At 45.2% G+C, this 15,858-nt stretch overlaps 1 protein-coding gene across 1 annotated transcript; it reads left to right on the top strand.

Moving 5' to 3' along the window:
- Positions 1-9,984: 9,984 nt before the first annotated feature.
- On the top strand, positions 9,985-10,243 carry LOC108791146 (thymosin beta-10-like). Its single transcript, XM_018561536.1, has one exon. It carries the CDS (start codon positions 10,041-10,043, stop codon positions 10,164-10,166), a length of 126 nt encoding a protein of 41 aa, XP_018417038.1. The 5' UTR covers positions 9,985-10,040; the 3' UTR covers positions 10,167-10,243.
- Positions 10,244-15,858: the final 5,615 nt, after the last annotated feature.

Raw genomic sequence — 15,858 nt, forward strand, 5'->3', positions numbered from 1 at the left:
CCCCCCCTCAAATGTCACTTTACTGCAACGAACAAATGAACGAAACGAACGTTCGAACAAACTACAGCTAACTAATTTCGTCCGAATCCGAATTGATTTTCACACCCGAATCCCGAAAAACGAAATAACACAAAATCGGAATTGAAACGAAACAATTTTTTTGCCAGTGCACATGTTTACTCCATAGCCCCTTTTGCACTGTTTGCCATTCTTATGCTGCCCATACACCTTACAACCATCGCACGACTTTCGTTGTGCGATGGTTGTAAGGTGATTAAAATTTTGGACGTTCTGCTCATCTTGGACAAGCAGATCGTACTTGCGATCATTGCAAGCCCGCCCCCCTGAGGGGAGGGCTTCCGATGATTGCAGTGCTGAGCGGGTTGTGTGCGCTTGCGGCATTGGTCTTCCGAGCACGCCACCAACCCGCCAAAAATCATACGATTTTCGGCAGCTTTTCCAGCGTGCTCGGAAGACGAAAGTCGTGCGACCGTACAGTAGATGCGGTCACATGCTGCCCATACACCTGCCGATTATCGTACGATCGCGGGATCACCTGCGATTATCGTAGGTGGGCACCTTAAATGTTTTGTGGAAAGTTCCCTCTTTTGCCTTTTATTCAGCTGTGCTGCATTTGCTGTGTAATAGAAGGTTGTACACATTGAAGTCACAGAGAGCACAGGCAGGCAGAGCTTGGGAAGGAAGTGTTCTTTGCAGGATATTTAGAAGAACAGTACACAAGCAATAAAGAAAATCTTATTTATATTCTTTCTTCACATATCTCTTCCTCAAGAATCTTTTATGCGGTTTGTTGTTCTTTTTTCTTCAAATGTGAAACTCCCTTTATATCCAGATGTAGATTTACTGGCCCTCACTCAGCAAAGCTGTATACAAAGAAGCTGCGCAATGTGCCTTTGATTTTCAAGTGAACTTCTGGGAACTATACATATACTAAAGCAATTTCTGTATCAAATAGCCGACAACATTTATGCATCACTGAACATAAACGTAAATATTGCCGCTAACGAGTCCTTAGATGTAGTGGCTGCATTCATTGTTATTTTACAGGCTAAGAACCTTTTTACCAAGTACATAAAAAAAGCCTGTTCATCTTGTCAGGAATGCAGTGTCTTTGTCACTTCCTAAAGGAGAACTATGGGGTATGTGTTTTTCCCCATAGTTCTCCTAACGGTCACGGGAGGACACAAACTAGCGTCCTCCCGTCACCCAAAGCTCTGTATATCGCGAACTACAGCTCGCGGTATACTGAGACCGCCGCAGCCGGGATGGATCCCGACATTACTGTCGAGATCCACCCAGCTGCGTGATTGATAGCTGGCTCTGCCTATCTATAGGCAGAGCCAGCTGTACCCTCCCCCGTCAGTTCTGCCAGTCAGCACTGGAGGAGGGGGGAATCCCTGCAGGGAGCCGTGAGTGACAGTAACGGCTCTCTGCAGGGACATGATCGAGAAGTGAGCGAGCAACGGTATGTGTTCGCTCACTTCCCGATCTTGTCACGACAGAGAGCCGCGACAGGGGAGAGACTGGATTCCCCCCTCCCCACTCCGATCCTCCAGCGCTGACAGGCGGAACGGACAGATAGATAGGCAGAGCCAGCTGTCACTCACGCTGCTGGGCGGATCCAGACATAATTTTCGGGATCCGTTTCAGCTGCGGCGTCTCAGTATACCGTGAGTTGTAGCTCGCGGTATACTGAGCTTAGGGTGACGGGAGGACGCTAGTTTGTGTCCTCCCGTTACCCTTAGGAGAACAACGGGGAAAAGCCCTAACCCCATAGTTCTCCTTTAACACCCTGTGCTTGGCGCAAGTGGGTTATATAACGCTGGGTGTCATTCAACCCTGAAGAGCAGCACCATCTAGTGGTGTTGATGAAGCACTGCAGGGGACAGCAAATTATTTTTGAGTCCTTTTCAAGTGCACCTTTTTTATTTCTGGGAAATCTTTTCTTCATTTTTATATTAAGCTGGAGTTTGGCTTAAACTACACATACCTACTTTTTAGGCATTGCAGTCAATATGAAATACTGGACTAATGTAATATATTGTTATGGGTTGCTGATCCTTTTGGTGTTCCCATGAGTGTATTTTAAGGGGGGTCCCCTTTGGGATGCTTCTTGTCAGCTCCTTGTACTGCTTCTTCCTCTGACACTCCAGCCCTGCTGTACAGGGTCTGCAAGAGGCTGATACCAGGTCAGATCCAGGTACTTACATTTAATGATGAATTATTGATTACGGAGCTGCATCAATCTGTATCCTTTATATGTTCTTAAAGTTCAGCTTTAACCCATGATACCCCATAGAACTACATGGGATTGTAGACACCACAGCACCCACAAACCAACCTGTAAGAAAAATGCATTAAATAAATAATTGACAGTAAACATCAAAATCATTGGAAAATAATTAACCACGCCCCCTAATTGGGGTTGAAAGCAAAACAAATGAAATTCAATAAAAACGTCTATCATAAACTTACATTTTAATTAACTTAATGTTCAAAACACAAATAGCTCAGTCGTAAAGACACAAGCCATGATTGTAAAACAACAGTCCAAACAGAATGATGTCTACCCTCATATGTGGGTGATAATACCTCTCCAAAAAAAGGTGAGTTGGGACGGAGGGCAACTTGCCTTGAAGAAGATGACAGCTGACAGAACCTCTGAGGGCCTGTTCACACTATATGCAGCGCGTTCCGGCCGGAACGCACTGCATTGCGGCCGGCTCAGTATTTCGTGGGGCCGGAGTTGCCGGTGCGGTCCGGTCGAAATAGTGCTTGCAACATTTTGACCGCACCGGACCGCAGACACAATGTGCCCTGCGATCGCATTGCGGCCGGAGGGCGAGGCTACGGTGCCATTCACTTCAATGGACCGCCACACCCCCTCCTGCCTGGCAAAAAAGTGAGTCGGCCGCAATGCGATGCAGTGCGTTGTGGCCGGAACGCACTGCATATGGTGTGAACTGGCCCTTATAGAAGATATGTAAAGGTGAGCCCATCTATTGATTGGGTGTTTGATTTCCCACCACAAAATCAGCTGCAAATCAGGTGTGACAGGAGTGTCAGTTCTTCCCAGCAACAGCAGACTCCAAGTTTTTTTGCATACCGTGTTTCCCCAAAAATAAGACAGTGTCTTATATTTTTTTTTCTACGAAAAAAGACACTAGGTCTTATTTTCGGGGGATGTCTTACCTGGCTGCAGCTGTCCACTCTGCCGTCCAGGGAGCCACAGACAATACAGAAACCCCTGAAGATAGTGCTAGGTCTTATTTTCGGGGTAGGTCTTACTTTCGGGGAAACACGGTAGTAAAGGTGCCCATACACCTTGCAATCATCGGACGAAAATTTTCGTCCGATGGTCAAACCGTTGTACGATCTTCGTACGGCGCCCCCATCTTGCCCCGATCACCGCACAGTTCAATTAGCGGTCTTTACCAGAAATCACCTGGACAAATTTCGTTAATCGACCGCACAGATTTCCATTTGCGCATGAGCAGTGTTAATCGTACAAATTTTGACGTACAGAAACGCCACCAACCTTGCGGAAATCGTACGATTGCTGGAAAGATGAACGTCATAGGATTGTACAGTATTTGTGGTTGTAGACACCCCCATCAACCTTACGAATATCGGACGAAAACGCGATCGCAACTAATTCGGCCGATATTCGTAAGGTGTATGGGCATCTTTACAGCTGAGGGGGTGACCTGAAACAGACAAAAGTGGAACCAGAAAAGGCCCAAGAAAAGATCTACAAACTTGTACATGTAAAATGGGGAGTAATAGTGAGTGAAGGAGGTCACAATCCCATGGGGCCACTTCATGAATTGTGTGGCCCTAACATAATCTGCTCATTGACCTTTCCAGATGATAATGCACTTTGATTAGCTACAATTTGGCAAGGCAAACAAGACTGGAAAACTCCCCAACATTCTGCTTTAAAGTGTACTTCTACTCAGTGGCGGAGCTAAGGAACAAAGGGCCCTGGTGCAAGATTTTTTTTGGGCCCCCCCCCCCATAAACCCACAAACACAGCGCTGTCATCGGCCGGCTGTCACTTTCTCTCCTCCCCGCTGGGACACAGAGCAGCGCCCAGCGGGATACTTTTGCAGTCTAATTTGAGAAAACCCCTCCATATGTTTGTTGTGTGTTCCCATTCACACAGCAGAATGAAACATAATTTAAAAAAAAAATTCTTACCTTTTAGATGTTTTGTTGCAGCAGGAAAGATGGCTGAATCCAGGGGGTTTTTTTTCTGAGCACCTTCACAGTGATCTGTCCTTATAGAAAGACTTAGGATTGAAATGTGAGGAACGTTTTTCTTTCATTAACTTCATTCAGATACATTGGAGAAATCAATGTTATAATTCTTTAGGGCCGGTTCACACCACAAACAGTGCGTTCCAGAGCGGTCAGGCTCTGGAACGCACTATATGGCACTCCAGCCAGCTCCCTGCAGGAAGGGGCATGGCAGTGCATTGAAGTCCATGACACCACAGCCACGCCCCCTGCTCGCAGTGTGATCGCCCGCAACCGAACGCGTGGAACGTTACAGCCTGTGTTCCGGTCCAATGCAATCTGCAAAAATGCTGCAAGCATGCTGACCGCTCTGGAACGTAATGTTTGCGGTGTGAACCGGTCCTTAACCCTTTCTTAGGACAGGCACTGCTCAAATCGGCTGTACAAATTATAATGAAATGAGCCAGGACAGTACAGACAGGGTCTAACAAACCCCTCACAACCCCTCCTAACATTACAAAGGAGAAGCAAGTAGAAATGTTAACCCTTAAGATGCCAAGAAACCCTAATCCAAGTAAAAACTATTTAAACTGAATGAAGCATTTTTGAAAAATGTTTCTTTTAGCTTACACTATGTAAAGGGGAACATGTAACACATATAAAATGGATGTTCCCAATTTGGTTGCAAAAGCGGAAATACACTTTCAGGAAGTAAAAAGTAGAATAACAATGTTATTAATGAAGAACGTATGGCCATTTTATTTATGAACAGAATGGATCATGAGCTATATAGCAAACATGGCTGAAGTAAAATGGCTCATGAATGGGGTTATTTTACTCTTACTCTTTGCTTCACTCCTAAGGCCTCATTCAGATAGAAAGGAGGGGCGCTGATTAACACCCCTCTAGTGTTTAACATGCTTTTTTAATGCGTTAAAACCGCACTGAGAAACCTTGTCCGCCCCCCATGCAAACCCTGGTTTCTTGTTCTTTTTTGAAGGGGAAGTGATGCTCTGGTACAGGCCTGCACACATGGCTGGTGTTGGAAGTGGCTGGAGTGGCTATCTGGCTGGCAAAACTGGCGTGTGCAGACAGGAGCCGTTTATTTCTCAGTGTTTTCTGGGACTTCAGAGCCTCCAACGCCTCCCCCCCAGTGCCTGGAAAATACTTCTTGAAGGTTCGTAACCACAAGAGGAAGCACACGTGTGTACTGCACTGTGCACTAGCTATTAAACTATTCCACATTTGCCTTAATAGGTGGTAGGAAGGCTCCCGCCTAATATTAACACACATGTGAACTAGGCCTATTTCTCAGTTTTCTTGATGTCAACACATCTACACCTCAGAGCTGCTGAACATGAAGTCCAAAGGGTCTTCTCGTTACACGACCCCCATGGCCTCTATATTATACTTCTCACTCAGATTTTATGGGAGTTCAAAAAGAGTGTGGCTGAGACACATAAAAAACTGTCTCGGGATTACAGGAATTGTGTATTTGCGTTAAATTCATGTAAAAGCAAGGAGTTTGCATGTTCTCCCTGTGCTTGCGTAGGTTTCCTCCGGTTACTCCGGTTTCCTCCCACACTCCAAAAAGACATGCTGGTAGGTTACTTGGCTCCTCTCTAAGTTGGCCCTCTATGTATGCATGTGAGATAGGGACCTTAGTGTCAGGAAGCCAGAGCCAGAATTCTTTCACGGCAGTTTGCGCATAGTGCAGCTAATAGAGTTGTATCACGTGTAGCGTCTCTGTGTAAGCATGCGCGTTGTGTGCGCACCGACGTGTTGTTTGACTTTTTGGTGCCCTCTGGGCTATACACTGAGTGGCCAGATTATTATGACCACCTGACTTTTGTAGGCAAATTAGCTATAATTTTGCGCTGAAGTTGCTAGAGGGCCAGACCATTATAAATAGGGAAGCAGGTTGTTTACCACGACAGTAGAAGTGACTTTTTTCTGAAGATATGGTTAAACAACGCGATTTAACAGCCTTTGAACGTGGGATGATTGTTGGCGCTCGGAGCCATGGAGCGAGTATCAGCAAAACAGCAGAATTTGTTACATGTTCAAGAGCAGCTGTTGGTAAAGTGTTTAAAGACTGGACTGTCAGCCGAAAATCTGGGTCTGAACATGCGAATTGTGGCCGTCAGCGACTAGTCAATGTTAGGGCAGAACGGAGAGGAACAAGACTGGTACAAGACAACAGAAGGGCAACAGTGCAGTGTCAGATTCCTCGCATCACCTTTCATCATCTCGTGGAGTCACGAGGCGGCCCAACAAAGTCATCTCGTGGATCTGCCATAAGCCGTTACACAACAACAAAGTATTTTAGAAGCAGGGCTACTGTGAATGTAGCCTCACCCTAAGAATATAAAGGAAACAAAATCATTTTAAGTAGACATGGCCACCAAAAGAATGCAAAGCAATGTCATTGTGTCAGTATGAGTAAATAATGACGTACAGATCTGGCGGGTCCTCCCAGCAGGCTCTATTTCAGCCTAGAGGAGGAACTGAACAGCTCCTGGGCCTGTGATCCTGCTACAGAGCACTCCATAGGAGCACAGTACAATGCCATGTTTCCGCATTGTAGTAAACTCAGCAGTTAATAGTTAAGGTGCTTGAATGTATTTTTAAGATTTTACAGATATGTATCTTATTTAAAAGTGTCAAGCACAACGTCATTGTGGAATTTTAACAATCGCAAACTTGTGAAAATGTGTCTGTCATTTCTTGTCTGTACAGGCATAACTTGATCTTTTTGTATTCGTACACTAACATTATACACATTCAGGCTGGTTGCGTGTGCCATGTGTTTTGGTGCCATCATTTAGACTGGTACCCAACGCACAGTATAGTATAGTATTGCAGTGTCTCACTTGCATTGTCTTGTGGTGCATTACAAAAAAGTGTAGGTGTGGTTTTGTCCTTTTCCAGGTGTTGTCAGCCATTTCAAAACTAACGGGCTGACTTAAATCGATGCATGTTAAAATACAAAATACCAAGCATTAATGTACATGCAGTGACGCACTGAAACAGCACAGAGTGAACGGGGCCTTGCACATACACATTACACTGAGTGGCCAGATTATTATGACCACCTGACGTTTGTAGGCAAATTAGCTATAATTAGCTATAATTTGGCACTGAAGTTGCTAGAGGGCCAGACCATCATAAATAGGGAAGCAGGTTGTTTACCACGACAGTAGAAGTGATTTGTTTCTGAAGATATGGGTAAACCACGCGATTTAACAGCCTTTGAACGTGGGATGATTGTTGGCGCGAGCCATGGAGCGAGTATCAGCAAAACAGCAGAATTAATTAAATGTTCAAGAGGGGCTCATTGTTGAAGTGTTTAAAGACTGGACTGTCAGCTGAAAATCTGGGTCTGAACGTGCGAATTGTGGCCGTCAGCGACTAGTCAATGTTAGGGCAGAACGGAGAGTGGCAAGACTGGGACAAGACAACAGAAGGGCAACAGTGCAGTGTCAGATTCCTCGCACCACCTTTCAACATCTCGTGGAGTCACGAGACGTCCCAAAGAAGTTATCTCGTGGCCCAACGAAGTACTGATGGGGTGGTCATAATAATCGGGCCACTCAGTGTATAAGGCTGTGGCTAACAAACCTCCTTTGCTGTCAGATTGTCAGCTTCCCTGTATCCTGTTCCTGAATTGCTTCTGTTACTAACCCGGCTTGGCTTGACTCTTCTGCTTCTCTCCAGTGATTGACCCTTGGCTTGTTCTTGACGATTCTCCTGCTTCACCCCCCTGTACTGCGATGCCTGCACGTTGATGACCTCGGCCTGTCCTGACTGCTCTGCAATCCTTGCCTGCTGGACCTACAACCATATCTGTTCTCCTGCTCATCGGTTTCAGCTACTACTGGCAGGCCCGGATTTCCCACAAGGCCACCAAGGCCCGGCCTCGGGGCGGCAGAGCGCAGAGGGCGGCAGCGGGTGACAGTATTGTGGAACCTGGCCTTGAGGCGGCAGAGGGAGTAAATCCGGCCCTGACTACTGGCACTCCTGCCCCTCTGTGCCCCTTTACCCATCCAGGTGCCCCAGGACCAGAGAAGTGAGAGAGGCCGCCCTCAACATCTCAGACTCTCCTAAGGTACGTGACACTTAGATTGTAAGCTCCTTGAGGGTAGGGACTGATGTGAATGTGCAACTATGTAATGTGCTGCGTAAATTGTCAGCGCTATATAAATACCTGTAATAAATAAATAAATGTACAAGGCTGCACAGCATTCATGAATTTAGAGCAAACCTATGACACTGGCACTGGTTTGCTAGACAAACATTGGGACAGATATATACACACTGATAAAGTACATAGATGTGTCATCTCTGTCCAAAGAGTCACGTATGTGTCTGAGACAGATTTCAGTAGGATCCTCCATTTCAAGGAATGGCACACATGAGGTACATATGAAAGTGTAACAGACTAGCTAGCCAAAAATGACTCATGCTTTGCATCACTTTTCTAATTACCAAAATGTCTATTTATTGAATATGTTACAAGTACAGCACCAGAATGAAGTATGACCCAAATATGTAGGGATGCACCAATACCATTTTTTCGATATCAAGTACGAGTAGTGTCGCCTATACCGGTACTTTCGCTAGCGTGGAGCCGGCTTCCCCGGGTAATCAAGAATGACACGCCGCAGAATACCACCAGCCCACCAGCGATAGATGACTACAAATCCCAGCAATCCATTATACAGCAATTATTATTATTATACAGGATTTATATAGCGCCAACAGTTTGCGCAGCGCTTTACAATATAAGGAAGACATTACAATCACAATACAATTCCAGACAAGATGGTAAGGAGGGCCCTGCCCGCAAGGACTTACAACCTAAAAGCAATGCAGAATACCACCAGTGATAGAAGACTACAAATCCCAGCAATACATTATACAGCAATGCAGAATAATATGAAGCTACATACTCTGTGTTGTTAACCAGGCCAGGGCTATGTGGTATTTCAGGAGGCTGTGTGGGGGTCTGACCAGTGCTATGCGGCATCTCAGGAGGCTGTGCGAGGTCTCACCAGGGCTCAGTGCGGGGTCTCACCAGGGCTGAGTGCGGGGTCTCACCAGGGCTGAGTGCGGGGTCTCACCGGGGCTGAGTGCGGGGTCTCACCGGGGCTGCGTGCAGGTCTCACCATGGCTGTGCACGGTCTCAACAGGGCTGTGTGCAGGTCTCACCATGGCTGTGCACGGTCTCAACAGGGCTTTGTGCGGGTCTCATTAGGGCTGTGTGCAGGTATCACCAGGGCTGTGAGAGCAGGTGCGGTGGCGGTCTTCCCATCGCTGTTCGGGTGTCTGTGGGTCTCCCCATGGCTCTACAGGTGAGTGCAGGTGGCGGGAAGGAGGAGCAGGAGATATGCGGCTGGACCGGCACGGTAAACAGCAAGCGCGGGACCTTACGGCAGCTGAAGTCATTTCAAAATTTAAAGGACCGGTATTGGCTTTAAGTATCAGGGCATTTCCACGAGTATGAGTGCTCGTGAAAATGTCCAGTATTGGTAATACTAGTATCAGTGAATCCCTACAAATTAGAACTACCTACATTTGGTGCAGCAGTGAGTGGAGGTCTGGAAAATGGCGCAGCATGTTTTATAATTTGGCGCTGACATTTCCTTGGTTGCATTAACACCAGAATTCTGGCACAAATGCGTTATGGAATTCCCCTGATTAAGAGGGTCTGGGACGTGTTCCTCTTGTGGAGTGTTACAAACTCGGTGTTGCTGTAGCTCCCAGACAAAAGCTCGAAGATGGCAGACAAGCCGAACCTTCAAGAGATTGACAGCTTCGACCGGTCAAAGATGAAGAAAACTGAGACCAACGAGTTGAACACACTGCCTACGAAAGAGACGATCGAACAAGAAAAACGAAGCTAGAATGTGATCCTGGACCCTCCACATGATTTGGTGAAATGTGGCTTGTGCTGGAGATTCAAATGCACTGTGAATGAAGACATGACCTACCTATATTGGCATGACATGACATGACCTACTATATTGGATCATGGAATGCCAAAAAAAGGGAACTGTCTGTCTAAACTTGTCTTCCCTCTAAGTATTTGTTGAGTGGAATAAACACTTTGTGCAATAAAAAAAAAGAAAAAAAGAAAAAAGGAGGGTATGGGACACAGAAAGAAAGGGTCAAACTCTTCCACATTCTATCCAAAACCAAACAAAAAAATATATACAATATATATATACATTTCATACAATTTAACATACCTTAATTTCACCTCCACATAAAGGATCTTCTACAACAATATTCTAAAACAAAGAGCAATCAATGGCAGTAGCTGTTGGCAACAATTTATAAAGTAATATTACAGCAAAGAGGGAAAAATAAGGGTTTGTGTTGGCTAGCAGAATGACAAATCCAATAAACATCACATCAAAATTGATTATATATCAAATTAGAAAATGTATTAATTCATCAAAACAAAATGTTAAAAAAGAACATTTGAACAATGTAATTAGAATAAAAGGAATTTGCCCCAATAAGGGGAACCTCCTAATGACCCCCTTGGAGTCCCACATGTAGGGTTCAAGTATGAAAGAGAAGGATAAATAACATTTATAGTAATTGGACTAATAAATCTCTAGTATAAATAAGTTGAAAAATTAACCCTTTAGTGGGACAACCGAGGTTGGTAGGTGTGTGGCTATGACCGTAGAAGTCAAGCGATACTGATGAGGCTCGATGCGTTTCGCGCTACAAAGCGCTTCGTCAGGGGCAGGAGGTAATCCCCTCAGTGCATACTCAGCGGATGCCCAGCACAGACAGCAATCAGTGGCAACAGCCCGTAGTTCCGAGATGGAAGATGGTAAAAGCACATTCGGGGCGCCTGAAAAAGCAACCCAAAGGAGGGGGGTTTGTTTTGTAGAGAACCCGCAGCCAAAAGGCTTATAGGACGAACTGATGACATAAGATTCCACCAACAGAGGACCGCCGATGCTTGTGTGGCCGCCTCCAGCCACCCACTGTGGGGTGGCCACACTGTGGGGTGGCACAGAGATCCGTGTCTGCCGGATCTCTGTGGCATCGGGGGAGGAGATCACAGCAGGAGACACACACGGACGGCTGGCCGGTCTCTTCACAGAGGCCGGCTGCTACAGAGGATGAACGGCCGTTCTCTCTCACTACGTGCGCTGCTGCAGCTCTTTCTCTGTCTGCTGCTGGTCCCCAGCAAGGGAAAAGGGAAGCTGTGGTGGGCCCCGGTAAATTATAGGGCCCGGGGCACCTGACCCATTTGCCCCGCGGTAAAGACGGCCCTGTATGCCGCAGCTGATGAGACAGGGGGTCAGTCACTGTCAGTCACTGACAGCTTTTTACCGCAGCATGCACTTTGTTATTTGCTATGTATGTAGTTGGTAGAAAAGCTTCGTCCTTGCTCTGGCACAAACCTGCTTTTTTTTCTCTAAAAACTAAAGCTAAAGCAACTTTTCCTGCTTCCACATACATTTAATTAAAAGCCAATAGCGGTGCTTATTTATATTGCAATGCAGTCACAGAACCGATTGCTTACAGACAAGCTAACACAAGGAGGGTGACTTTGGCTACAATCCAATGTATCCTGTGTAGGGGACAGCTATAGTTCGACCTCTAGTGTCGAGACGTCAGCCTCCCTGCTGAATGAGTCATCTTCGGAGCGCTTTGATTGGTCTGGAGTGGAGGCCTAGCCTGGTATTGTTTTCCGATTGGATATGAAAGTGGGAGTGGCTGGAAGAAGACGCTCCAGTGGAAGCGAGGTGTGGTGGTGAGTGAGTGTGTGTCTGTGTTCGCTCCGGGTGGGTCACCGTTGTTCTCTGACAGGGACACAAGCAGAGCCCGGTCGGTGTACTGACACCCTGAAAGAGAGAGCTCAGTAATAGGGTGTGAATAGGACACAACATAGCAGTTTGGCGGAATTCACTTTAATACACGAGAACTAAATTGTTCTAATTATTTTCTTATGTTTTTAAAAAAATATCATTTAGGCAAATGTCCTCTATAGGTGGGCTTACCCCATGACTGCAGCTACAAAGCTTTATTTATGCGGACATTTTTTATATGGGTTCAAGTGGTTCTATAAAACTTTCAGGAACACTTTGCTGTTGAGCTTGGTACAAATAGTAATGTCATGTAAAATACATTCCATCCATTCCAGAAGAACTGAAGCCAAAACTTGGACAGAGTAAGGGAGGGTTATAACCTGTCATCTGTGTACCATTGGGGAGATTGTCTTTCACTTCCTGTCCAATAGTCACAACAGGAAGTGAGAGGGAATCCCTCCAGAGAGAGGGACATTCCTGGTGTTCCACAGGGTCACCAGAACTAGTGTCCCCATTGGAAAATGTCCATTCACATTCTTTCTGATGGCCACAACAGGATGTGAGAGGAAATCCCTGGTGATCAGCAGGGTCACCAGAAATCGTATCCCCATTGGAAGACTTCCCTTCACTTTCTGTCTATAAGCCACAACAGAATGATTCCTGTTCTGGATAGGTCCTAAGAACAAATAGGGAGGGGGAATCCCACTAACAGGGACAATAATAAAACCTGACCGCTGTCCAAATCCGCCCCACTCTATCCAAACGTTTTGGCTTCCATTGTATTTTAAGCTGGCCTTGCACTATACAATAAGATCGTTAACTTTTAGATTTACCCAAACAATGTGATATAAGGACCACCAAAACAATCCATTTGGTTTGTATCCAATCAGGCGAGCTCTTACACTACATAGTTGATGGTACATCTAGAGGAGATTGTGTTCTGTGTGGACAGCTTGATTGATTTAAGGTCCCCAGACAAATTGTTTTTTTGGACAGCACTAAAAACTTGGCTGCTATTACCAGCGGTTGTGAGGTAGTGCATGCTGCCGGTGTGATCGGACCCTTAACGGGTGGAAAGTTATTTTTTGTGATCTTTGTGCTATTGGGGACATTTCCCTGTACTTCCCATTCCAGGTAAAAGGAAGTTTAAGAAAACACCCCAACATAAAGGGAAATTCCCCTAGTGTTCCCATTGGTTAACTGTCGTTTTCATACGTACAAGCCCCCTATTTGATAGCATATTAGTGGTGACAGGTTAATTTCAGGTGTCCTTTAGACCCCTAGTGTCAACTTTTCACTTCAAAGAATCTGTCGCTCTTGAACAGCTTCTTCCTTGGCTTCTCTAGCCGAGCAATGCAATCAGCATCACTTCCAACTTCATTCTGCGGGGAGGATATTGGCGAACACATGTTCACTGGTCTCTCCCCGCTTCCTGCCGACACCTGCAATACCTGTCCTGGGCCTGCATGAGGGACAGCGGAGGCCAAGAAGCAAGGTGGAGGAGGTACCACTTTACCTGTCCATGGAATTGATCTGGCGGCAGCTCAAGGCCAGCTTAGGTGTAAATTTTAAAATATTAACCCCCCTCCCCGGGCAGCCTTGGCTCTCATTCGCTCCCAATCGCTTTGTTGCGCATTTCCCAAAGTGCGACAATGCCCAACATGAAGAATTCCATCATTTTCAATGGTGCACGTTCACACATGAGCATTTTGTCGTTTGTAACTCCAAAATGTACATCAGTGGGCAGAATCGTGGCCCCATGGACTTCAGTTGGAGCACTGAAAAAATGTGCATATCGTGCGTGTTGCATGCCATTACACACCTAACACATCCCCTCCTAGTAGCTAGCTTTCCATTGGGTAAAACTATAAACGCTCAAGCCTGAAATTGCCTAAAAATGCCCCCAGTCAAGTGTGAATGGGGGCTGAAAATAAAAAAGCAGCTCCGTCTGACTGTCCCCGGTGATGAAATGCCACTCCTCTTCCAGTATCAACTATGCTGAGCGTCATTCATTCCATTCCAGGGTGAGCGAGGGTCCTTGATGCCCTGAACTCACAGTATTCAAAATGACACTGGGCTTTGGTCATCTGGAAGATAGGTCGGCGTTTTTTTTATTTTTTACTGCTGTGGGGGTGCTTATTGGGGAGCAAGCCCATACCTGAAAAAAAACCCACCATATAAAAATGGAAGATTGTATCATACTTAACTTAAATTTTCCTTTCCTGGTTCCTATCATAGCAGCATAGTACAGGCTCCAGGAAAAAAAACATTAAAAATCCCTTTATTTTGTAAATGACCATTTTGTAGAATACAATGTATACTTTTTAACTTAAAAAAAAGTGTCTTCATTTTTTCTTTGTAGGATACATTTACACTGTGTGTTGACCTGCGGTTTTCTACAACGCAGGTCACCACTAAGGCACATGGAAAATAACTGATTTCTGTGTCCCGTTCACACGACAATGTGGGTGTGATGTGCAATGCGCTGCACCTTTCTGAAGCACACTGGATTTGTACTGCAGGCCACACTGCACAACACGCTACTGTGTGTGGAGCTGAATGGGGTGTGCAGTTTGTACACTGCAAATGCAAAAAAAAAGTAAAGTGCGATCTGCCATAAGCTGTTACACAACAACAAAGTGTTTCAGAAGCAGGGCTAGTGTGAATGTAGCCTCACCCTAAGAATATAAAGGAAACAAAATCATTTTAAGTAGACATGGCCACCAAAAGAATGCAAAGCAATGTCATTGTGTCAGTATGAGTAAATAATGACGTACAGATCTGGCGGGTCCTCCCAGCAGGCTCTATTTCAGCACTAAGCCTAGAGGAGGAACTGAACAGCTCCTGGGCCTGTGATCCTGCTACAGAGCACTCCATAGGAGCACAGTACAATGCCATGTTTCCGCATTGTAGTAAAGTGACACTAAACTCAGCAGTTAATAGTTAAGGTGCTTGAATGTATTTTTAAGATTTTACAGATATGTATCTTATTTAAAAGTGTCAAGCACAACGTCATTGTGGAATTTTAACAATCGCAAACTTGTGAAAATGTGTCTGTCATTTCTTGTCTGTACAGGCATAACTTGATCTTTTTGTATTCGTACACTAACATTATACACATTCAGGCTGGGTGCACTCCTACATGTGTGATGTGTTTTGGTGCCATCATTTAGACTGGCACCCAACGCACAGTTTAGTAGATGCCAATGCATCCCATACTGCAGTGTCTCACTTGCATTGTCTTGTGCTGCATTACAAAAAAAGTGTAGGTGTGGTTTTGTCCTTTTCCAGGTGTTGTCAGCCATTTCAAAACTAACGGGCTGACTTAAATCGATGCATGTTAAAATACAAAATAGCAAGCGTTAATGTGCATGCAGTGAAGCACTGCAACAGCACAGTGTGAACGGGGCCTTGCACATAGAGATTATATTCTATGTGTCACAATGGAAACTCGAAAGCGGGGAAAGAAGATCTCCCAAATAATTTCCTGAATGTTCACATTGAGCTTTATTGTCCAGTATTGCATAACAATTGCACATGTGACATCCTTTTATTCGGAAGAGTTTTGTTGATTATATTTTGGGATAAATATTTGGAATTGCTCAAATGACATAACAGTTGTGTTGTGAAAACGTACATAAAAATGCAATTTTTCTGTTCCTAATGTTTCCCTATTTCTACCCAATTGAAATCTGAGGAATATAAATATATGTAGCCAAACCTGCTACACAATTAAAGCCCTATCTATCAGAAAAAAAAG

Source organism: Nanorana parkeri, unplaced genomic scaffold, assembly GCF_000935625.1.
Source record: "Nanorana parkeri isolate BGI_ZX_2015 unplaced genomic scaffold, ASM93562v1 scaffold529, whole genome shotgun sequence".
In the NCBI taxonomy this organism is placed as follows: domain Eukaryota; kingdom Metazoa; phylum Chordata; class Amphibia; order Anura; family Dicroglossidae; genus Nanorana; species Nanorana parkeri.

What these genes read in the sequence shown, in the direction of transcription:
- LOC108791146 (XM_018561536.1), top strand. Translation starts at nt 10,041, where the DNA reads ATGGCAGACAAGCCGAACCTTCAAGAGATTGACAGCTTCGACCGGTCA.